Source organism: Morone saxatilis, unplaced genomic scaffold (assembly GCF_004916995.1).
Source record: "Morone saxatilis isolate NCDOM2014 unplaced genomic scaffold, NCSU_SB_2.0 Contig17, whole genome shotgun sequence".
NCBI lineage: Eukaryota > Metazoa > Chordata > Actinopteri > Moronidae > Morone > Morone saxatilis.
The window spans coordinates 18,690,386-18,700,589 of NW_023339729.1; the positions used below are offsets into that span (position 1 = coordinate 18,690,386).

Consider the following 10,204-nt stretch of genomic DNA (forward strand, 5'->3'; position numbering starts at 1 on the left):
TCACATAGCGCCTTTAGGATCTAAAACCAAGTTTTCAGGTGCTTTAATGTCCACTAAGAAACTAAGATACTTTGCAGTTTAAATGATGTTGTTCTGCATGTCTGAAACAAGCCAAACTGTCCTCATAGTCAGTGAACCTTTTTGTTGATTTCATTTTATTATACTAAATGATAATATAATGCATAATGTACGAATTACAGTGGCTCTTAACTCGTGTCAATATAAAGGTTCAACATAACAAGCAACAAGTAATAACCAGTCTTATGTAACCAATGATACAAAATACATTCTTTTATTCATTCAACATTGTAAATACACAAAACAAATCAATGCAAAGTATTGACACAAACAATATTTAGTGGGATATAAATCTTGACACCATTTACACACCATTTACACAAACTATTTTGGAAATTAATGTGCTTGTCTCTCCTTTTGGAATTACCTTCTTGATGCATCCAGTCTGGAATATCAGTCAAAGCTATCTATGCCTTTTCCCTTTGCCTATACACACAGCTTTTATCATTTCAACTACATTATTCTGAATCTATCCAACTGCGCCAACCATTACTCTTCTCGCCTAGATCATTTTGCTGTAACGTTTAAGATTCATATTTTATTATATGTACATGATATACATTAATTCTTAAATACATTTTCATTGTTTCCAATCTATTTACAATATAAGAGCTTATGGATATTTTAAATGGTTACAAAATATGTGTAGTTTTTGCTCTAAAGACAAGCAAAAAGAGGCAAATGTGATATATTGACTATGTAAGTAACAAGTGGTTGTGTAAAGAAGTTGTACTGGGGGGAAAAAGCTTTGCTTCACCTCAACTACAACAAAACTGCACAGTATTTCATGAGAAGAAAGTATGCAGTCATATTTGAAAAACAGGAAAATAAACGGGGCTGTGTGCCATCAACAAAATGTTCATTCAAACTGCAATTCTTTCTGAAAACATCAGGTTTATGGAGAATTTTTGTTACTCTAATCAATCTTCTCACGTCTCCATTCCTACTGGCTTTGTTAAAGGAAAAAATTGCACTTCCATCGTATCCTTGAATCCTGTTCATGTGATTGGAAAAGCAGAACCATTCTCGGTCTGGTATCAGAACCACTAAGTCTGCAGCAGAGCACTACCTCAGAGCAAACTATTTTAACCCACACAGTTGTATCACAATAGACTGCAGCTGTATCTGACAGATCAAACGAGGTTACCACAACGGACACAATACTTTATCTCTCTTCTTGTGGCTAAAAATCGGGCGAGGAACTAATGTCCCAGATGAAACTCATCACTGATGTAAATGTTCTTGCATTCTTTGGTTTAGGAGTATTATGCGTCGCATTGAAGTCTCAGGATGCTGTTACAGCACACAAGTCGAGCTCTGGAGTAAACAGTGTATGCAATTAGTTCCTTGTATGATATGACTGGCATTTGGTGGGTCTGGTCATGAACGTGAATGAAATGTGAAGAGAAAGATATTGAAATTTGACAAAACAGACAACACATCATGGCAAAATTCAAATCCAGTGATGAAACACAGGATATTACACGTCTGATATTTAACTTTGGAGTTTAGTAAAGAATGTACTATGCAGTAAGAATATGGCTTGTCTGTAAATAGTTTATCTGTCTTATAATTATAAGTTGAAGCTTGATGAAAGACTGCTACGTCTGTTGCCTCCATCTAGAAAATGTCCACACCTATCACAGCATCTACTGGTTAACTTTGTGGCTCCCTGAATGTCATGAAAATGTGTAAAAAGTTTGTTGTATTTGTGAGCAAGCACATCATGAGTTCATTGATCTCACAAACCCATGAGGTGTATGTGTGCTTGTGTCTGTGAGGGTGCGTGTTTGTCTGTGGGTGCAAGGAGGGATCACTCACAGCAAACACATTAAAGCAATCCCATTTGCTGTCCGCCTGCCGAATAGCGAGCTTGAACCCACACAGTCTGTTCTGTCTCTTGTTAGTCTCTGTCTTTTGCTCCTTTCAATACAGCCACAACCCATCCTTTAAAAAACTTTCCCTGGCAGATGGAGACAGAGGCCTCTACGCCTACAGCAGCTGCCTCCACTTCAAATCTTCTGGCACATGTGGAGCCTGGACTTGGACGAGGAGGTGGCGTCTTTCCACACCTTGCAGGAAAGGCCCTTGGCACAGTCACAGCGCTGGAAGATTTCCAAGCCGTGAGAGCCTTTCTTCCTCTGTTTGGTGCACACCTCTCCCTGCCTCAGCACCGGCTTGCAGATTTTGGTCCAGAAATGGCGGGCACAGCAGTAGCCCTCAGAGCAATCGGATGAACGCAGGCAAGCGTCGCCCTCATGCGCTAACAGAGGAAGAGAAAAAAACAGTACTGATCAGTGGTGAACCAGCAGACAATACATAACCAAACAATATACGAAGTTGGCTTTGGTCTACTTAGAAAAACTGAAACAAATGCTTCGTCAGAGAGAGACCTGCACGAAATTATAAACCATTCAGCATCTTATAGTCCTCCAGATAAAAAAGGCAGAGGAAATGTACGATTATTGTTCATTAAGCTGTTATGTTTTCCATACGGATAAGTTTATGCAACCCTTTCTTCACGTTTCAATTCAGATTGCATTATGTGTGGCCATGCCAGAGACAAAAGAAATGCATGGAGCTTTCAACATAAATCAAGCAAACAATTAGCTTATTCTGTATATTAACCATATCGTCCCATCTGGTCTAGGTCTGATATGTTTGGCAGGAGCATTACTCATGAATGTATAATTAGTACAATTAAGTCATGAAGGTTTTTTTTTTTCTCAGAAACACTTTTAAATGTGTGTCACCTCTTGCCAAAAGCTGCTTCACTATTCAAACAGAGTCGTCCTGTATCGCTGACAAAACCACACTTTGCTGATTAGCTATTTCAATAAGAAGTTCCAACCATCAGCGTGATGGACTGCTAAGCCTGACTGCTTGTTCATTGCTTTAACACGACTGATTTTCTTTTCTCAAGCAGCGACTTGCATAAGGCCATTATAATGTAATAATGTTTAAGGAGCGGGAGTGAGTCAAGCACGAATAAAGTAAATGGACGTATTTATAGCAACTTTAAGTACTGCTGCTATTTTCACATTGATTTTAGCAGTACAGCCTGGTGCCTTGAGGGTGCATTTAGAGTTGAGTAATTTAAGTGTCTCATTAAACGTATTGCTTTATGGATAGGCCTTTACTTTAACTTAAATAAGGTAACATGAATGCTAAGTGGGGGGCTCAGAGACTTATTAGCTATAATCGTGCCAAACCTGCATTCTGTGGTTTTCACTTGTGTATCATTCAATGTGTGCTGTCAATGAAAGTGTTTGTATGGCTTTATGTAGGTGCAGAAACACCAGGGGCATTGTGGTTTCTTCTAGGCTCCCCATGCTGTGCTTTAGGCTCACAGACACTGACATATGAGCAGAGGGGTAATTATCAACATAGTTTGTGGACTAGCATCGCCCATGAACTCTGTAGGACATGCAGATACTGAACAACAGAAAGATTCATGCACCCAGACCAGATTCAATGAGGACGACAGCAGAAAAGATCAGAGAAAAACAACAGTGACAGTGTTCACAGATGGCAGGGTTTCCAGTGAACATGTTTTAAACATAACCTCAGAGATATGCAATTGAATCTTACCTTTAAGAGGAAGCTTAGCCTGTGCCTTCCCACTCTTCCTCCAGTTGTGGTCTTTGTTGGCGAGTTTGTTATGCTCATCTAAAGCTGAGATGTGAGGTGAGAGCACACTCTCGGAGATAGGTACACAAATATCTACAGGCAGAAAAAGAAGAGAAAAATATGAAGGGCCAACATGACAGAAAAAGAATATCAACCCTGCTTAACTTTGTCAAGAAACTACAGAAAAGTTTATGCAACATGATGGCAAACTTGGCTAGTTAAAAGAACATATCAATATGTTAGTAGCTTGTGTTTGTGAAAAGCTAAATTCTTTTCAGAAGAACTAACTGCAATTGTGAAGGCAGGTAACCTCCTGTATCTGTTGGTCTACTATGTCAATTTAAAAAAACTTAAAGAACAATTTCAGCACAAACCCACATTCATGCCATTCATACTGTTGATCACTCTGATGAAACACCTTCCAAAATGTGATTCCTAACCTCTGGGCATCAATTTAATACAGTTCGACTATAGTTCAGGATCCTGTGTGAAAGCATGTGTTCAACATTATTTAAATGTATTGGCTCCTTCACTAAGTCTCTGGGCTAGATACTTGGGTACTGTTTGTTCAGTGACCTGGAACAAGTCACTTTTTCCAGAATATCTGCATAAGACAAAAAATCTGATTTCTCAGTCGTACCCTGCAGACACAATCTGACTGAAACTGACATCCACTGAAATAGTGTTTGTGTGTTAAGTACGTACAGTTGCTGCAGCGGTTCCCAGGACAGCACATGGCATCTCGATGGCAGCGCTTCTTCCTCCTGCGGCAGGTGAGGCAGCGAGAGGGAGCCTGTTGAGGGCTGTGGCAGTAGCTTCCCACACTGCACTCCTTATCATTGCTGCATGGATACACGTGCTGAGGAAAAACATGCATTTACTCAATCTGTGAAAACATTTACTGGGTTTTTGCAAGTTTCTACATTGTACATTTATCCCAATAAAGGTGGTTAATTAAGTGACATATTAGACTTTTAAATCAACAGCTCTTCTCAAATTTAAAAAATGCAATCCTTGGGTCACACTTAGTAGGAATGTATGGTGCCTGACATAACTTTGCCTTTATGAAGTGGCCTTTTCCAATGGGGTGCACAGAGCTCCAAACCACTTCACTGCATGTGGTAGGTTGTAGGGTTAGGCAATTGGACAAATATATCAGTAATTGGCTGAGTCCATTACCGTTTCTTTGTTTTTTTGTAGATTTTTGGCATTCTATTTAGCTAATTTAATGGTCTACCTCCAAAGAGCGAGAGCTGCTGCCCAAAGACAGACGTTCCGCACATAGTACAAACATTGAGCCGAACAACAATCAAGAGGGAAAACAGCAACAACAACAACTTGGTAAATTAAAGATTCATTTCGACCAGTTTGATGACTGAGGTCTGTACTGAGGTCATTTACAGTGACTCCAACCAGGACTTGATGATAAGAATCAAGCACAGCAGTGCAATGTTGGTGCCAGCGTGGCTGCAGTTGCATTGTTCTCCTGTGCAGATTATGTCAGACTTGCATGTCACAAGGTGCGGTCATGTTTTGTTTCATTTTCATGGCTTTACAGTACCAAGCATGAGCAGGTTTTCTTCAAAAGCCTAGCTGGGCAGTTCATCTAGTAGAGTGTGCACCCCACGTCCTTACCGCAGCAACCTGGGTTCAATTGCAAGCTGTGGCCCTTTGCTTCACGTTATCCCCTGTCACTCCCTACTTTCCTGCCTGTCTTCAATTGCTCATATCTAATAAAGGCAATAAAAGCCCAAAACAATAATACCATTAAAATACTAGTAGAACTACAATTTTTGTGAATAACACAAAAAATGTTTTGCCTTTTATATCTGACATTGATATATTTGCCTAAAGGTATACAGTGATACAATATCACTTGTTCCCTTAATCATATTCTTCAGCATGGCCACTTTCTGGAGAGATGGTCACACCCCAACCCGAGCCACACTGATCCTGACAAACAGTTTATAACATATCATGTCATGAAACAGAACCATTTTATTTGCCAATTGGTCTTCTTGGGACCAATGTGTCATCTCCTCCAGAATTAATTTAATTATATGGGGCATATATTTGACAGTGGTGATTCTGGCGATGACCTACAGTATTTTTACAATTTTTTTTACACAGTGCTGTGTTTCAGAGGGCACCATTGTTAAAGTGAAGGAACATAGTAGATTTTGTTGGTCACCACCTACCCAGACTTATATATACCCAATGTAATTGCATTCCTTCAAATTCCATTCCATCCACCACAGTTGCACCACGCACCTCAGGTCACAAAATTAAAATTCTAAGAGTTAACAAGTCAAATAAAACCCTTGTTATGTTCAGGTTAGAGGTCTTTGGAGACCAGTTCACACCTTCTAGTCCACATCAGTTCTTAACTTCACCCTACTTTATGTGCATCAGTGCCACAAAAATGCATATAACTCGAACAAGAGAGAAACGTTAGATCCTATACTGAGGGAAACTGGAAGCTTTGAATGTACTGTAAGAGTCACTTTGTATTTAATGAAAGATTTCCTAGCAGGTTACTCATTGTTTACAGTTTGAATAAAATAAAAGGTCATTGTTTCTGGAGAGAGACATGCTGTTAAGTTTTACAAATGTAATTTTTGATGTTTCTCTCTGCATGCAGAGATCTAAAGCCTTGGGAAATTAAGCCAAAACTCTCTGCAAGGCTATACCATTGGGGGTAAGTGGGAAAATATGCTGGTTGTTTGTTTTGGGTGAACTGACTACAGGCTGTGGTCCCGCTGCACCCAGTTTTAGTGGACAACATGTTGTGGGGATTAACATGTCTTTCACTAGTGTGGTCATTTTTTTCAGGTCCCAGACAATGGAGCTATTAGAATTTCCAAACCAAGAAAAGCCACTTCAGTTTCTCTCAATTTCTCCCAAAGTGACCAGCAGCTTAATGAGTCTACAGACATAATTGAGGGGTGATTACTGTAGCTAATCATACTCCTTTATAGTCAGTTTGGCAGTATCGTTTTTGCTTGAGTATTTCTTGTTTTTACATTGAAAGGCTGAGACATATTTTGTTGATCAGCAAAGCGCAAGAGCCTTTAAGTCCTTTCCGTAAGCACACTAAAATGACCATGCTAGAAAAACCACCACCTTAACAAACATAACATCCACTGTCCACAGCAGCAAGAAGTACAATTAAAACCAAGCTTACTTTTTCCATAACAAGTGTGTGCACCAGTGGGAAGTTTTACTGGAACCGCTTGATATAATTCTTTACACATGCAAATGCTGTCGCCGTTAGCCTTGGACCAGGAGCAAAGGAGTTTGACATAAATTGTATCGCAAATAAAATAAACTCCTCAGACAAATGGTATAATGTCACACATTTGCACTGAACTCATCAAGAGAAAGGAACACACTGAACAGCTGCAGCATCAATACTCTGGCTCAAGTCCACATCCGTTGGGCGAGATACAACAAAGGTCAGGCCACTGTATTTCTCCTGCACATCTTTTTTTTATTTTAGGCCATTCCGTTTGATTTCAGGGTAGTGTTATTATAACGGATGGGCTTAGTTGTCAGACATGTGCACAACACAATACCTGTTCAAATATGCAGATCCTTAAAAATTAGCAGGATTTGGATTCCGACTAAGTAAATTATGTCCAGCATAGACTGACATTAGAACAACATGTTTGGCTGGCACACCACTACCGGCACCACAACCACATTTAGCTGGCACTGCACTGACAGATCTGATTTAGTGTGGCTTACCACTGACAAACATGGAACAATAAACATGAGAATGAACAAGAAAGAGATTTAAATCAGAGTAAAATCGTTACAGCCACAATAAATAGCAAACTCCTTAACTTTGGGGTACAAAGGTCAGCTAAGAGGGGGTGCCATGCCCATAAGAACAGGCAAACATGTTTCATGTACACAACATGTTAAAATCAACTCTGAACAGTATCAGTATTTCAGCACATTAGAAGATATTCACTTCATAAGTGAACAAGATTAGACTGTTGGACGGATGCCATACTGACTTTCTCAGGCTGGAAACATATGGAGGCAATGATACAGGCATAGAAAAATGAGCAGGAATATGAAACTGAATGCTCATTAATCATTATGACAGATTCCCATAATGGAAATGCTTAATGTGTTGATGAAAGTAACAAAGCCCTGATGTTTGACGGATTCTAAATATTTCTTAATTACTACTGTGTTATGAACTGTTCGCAGGATATTCAAAGGCCATGTTTTAAAGGGGACATTCCAACAATTGTACACATGAACACCAGTTGACTCATCATGGGGGATACTACTCAGTAGTTGTATAATGTCTATTGTGGTTCTGGAGGAACTTTTCTAAAACCTGGGAAAATAACCCTGGTAATTATTTTGAAGCTGTTATAGGTAAAATAGTTGCATAATGTTGCTTTAACAGAGAACCAAGAGGCAACAGGTCTAGCTTAACATAAAGATTGGAAGCAAGAGGGAGAAGCTAGCCTGGCTTTCCTTTGAAAAATATGCCCAGCACCTCTAAAGCTAGCTAATTAACATATTGTTTCTCCTTTGTCTAATCTATAAATAAGCTGAAATGTAAACTGTGTGGTTTTAGATAGGGCTACACAGTGTATGTATTAATTGACAAACAATGGCACAGAAACAGAGAAACCCATTTGAACATGAAAGTTCAGTCCTGACACCTACCCTACTGGAAATAACCTTTGCCAGGTACTTGAGCAGCATCTTTGCTGGTTGCCTAGCAACATAATATCATAAGAAGTCACCGTTCTTGGCCACGAAATACTCACAGCATGTAGCTTCCTCCCTTTAAAACCATGAATTATGTTTTTCAAGCTTTGGAGGGGCTGTGGTTGAGTCACACTGGGTCTTTATGCTGAGTTAAGCTAATCATGACCTGGCTCAAGCCCTGTTGTTAACATGCTGACATATAAGCAGTATCGATCGTCTTGACTAACTCTCGACAAGTGAAACTCAATAGATTTTTCTGAGCTTTTAACCTCATCTCACAGCAGAGTCCTGTACCGGGCTGGGTAACCCGCCAAAACAAAACAAAATATATTTTATTGTTTAAAGTTGCAAGCTCTCACATCCTCTGAAGAAACATACAGCTGCAGCAGGAGGACAGGTGCTGCGCCAGTTAACAGAAACGTTTCCAATAACACAACTCTCAGTCCGCCAAAGCGCTATAAAGTTTAGGACATCAGATCGTTTAAACCTGCGTGGATGGATTGAGCAAACTGACACAGAGCTTAATCGACATCAGTGCCCAGCTTGTTGTGTAGGCAGCAGCAGCATAGTGAGTAGCAACAGCTGGTGCTTGATTCAGCCAATAATTAGTTATGATTTTAATTAATGTTTCTACATGTTACACTTAATTATAATTTTTTTATAAGGTTTTTAGGTTGGAACGCAGGTCTTATATTAACGGGCCCCATGCAAGACTCTGTCTCACAGTCTTCCTCAACGAAGTTTGCTCTACTTAGAAAGATTTAAGTAGAGATATTTTTGGCAAACTACTATTTCCAAGGTCAAGAACGAACTATCAACCTCATTGGGGGTTTTCTGTTTTTGTGTCAAAATCGAATGTGCAACGCCATGGACTATTGGTATAATCACAGCTGAGGAGGGAAATATGTTGGAAATATGGTCTGAGGAGAAGTTCAAGAAAGTGCAGTGGGTGTTTTTTCCCTGACGTGAAAAATATGAAGACAAATGGGCTTGGCCACGTGCAGTAGTATTCATACTACCTGCTCTGATTCCTATCTGTCTTTCTGGCCAGCAGGCTTGGATCGATTACAGTGCATAGTGCATATAGGAGGAGGCAGAAAAAGAACAGGAGAGGCTCACCTCTTCCATCACGGCTCAAACCGCAAGACAGCCCTTTGAAACCCAATGATACAAGGCTGACCCCCAAATCACGGCTGATAATCTCGGCTTATCTTGTCATGTTTTAAAACGCCTCATTCGCAACTTCTGAGGGACCATGCTTCATTTGGATGCATCTGATTCATCTCACATCTTTTTTCTGCTACTCCCTTATTTTTCCCTAGATGGCCTTCACACATAAAAGCACAGCCTTGAATCCTGCGCAGGAAGTGGGTTGAAAATTGTGTACTCTGCAGCCTCTCTTGGTATGCTGGTGAGACGATAAAGGAAGAGACAGACAGAAAGCCATAAGGGAAGCCCCCGGCTCTGTCTCGTGCTGCTCTCGTGCTGGTAAAGCGCCGTGGCTTTGAAGAGGAACCTTAAATGTGCGGGAGCAACAATCTACAAGGGATTTACTGCAGGATATACAGGGCTTTGAACCCTCCCCCGTAGTCTTTGGGTCCCTTATTTATCTCTTTGGAGTCATTCCAGGCACTGATATAATTCGATGGAAGTGCCCTGTAATGCATAAAAATAACACAAAGTATGTCTCCTCTGTTTAGTTCAGGGGATTTAAAATTTAGGGACAGTATGAGAATAACTGGAATTGTGGGTTGATCCT

The 10,204-nt window shown here is 40.1% G+C and overlaps 1 protein-coding gene across 1 annotated transcript in view; it reads right to left on the reverse strand.

Annotated features, from left to right (window-relative positions):
- Positions 1–276: 276 nt before the first annotated feature.
- The window catches only part of dkk2 (dickkopf WNT signaling pathway inhibitor 2), a 14,411-nt gene continuing 4,483 nt past the window's right edge, over positions 277–10,204 (reverse strand). Inside the window, exons 2-4 of the mRNA XM_035660953.1 lie at positions 4,414–4,567; positions 3,670–3,801; positions 277–2,341 (exon numbers count right to left, since the gene is read on the reverse strand). Coding sequence (XP_035516846.1) covers positions 2,091–2,341; positions 3,670–3,801; positions 4,414–4,567 — 537 coding nt within the window. The 3' untranslated portion in view covers positions 277–2,090. The remainder of the gene's footprint in view (positions 2,342–3,669; positions 3,802–4,413; positions 4,568–10,204) is intronic.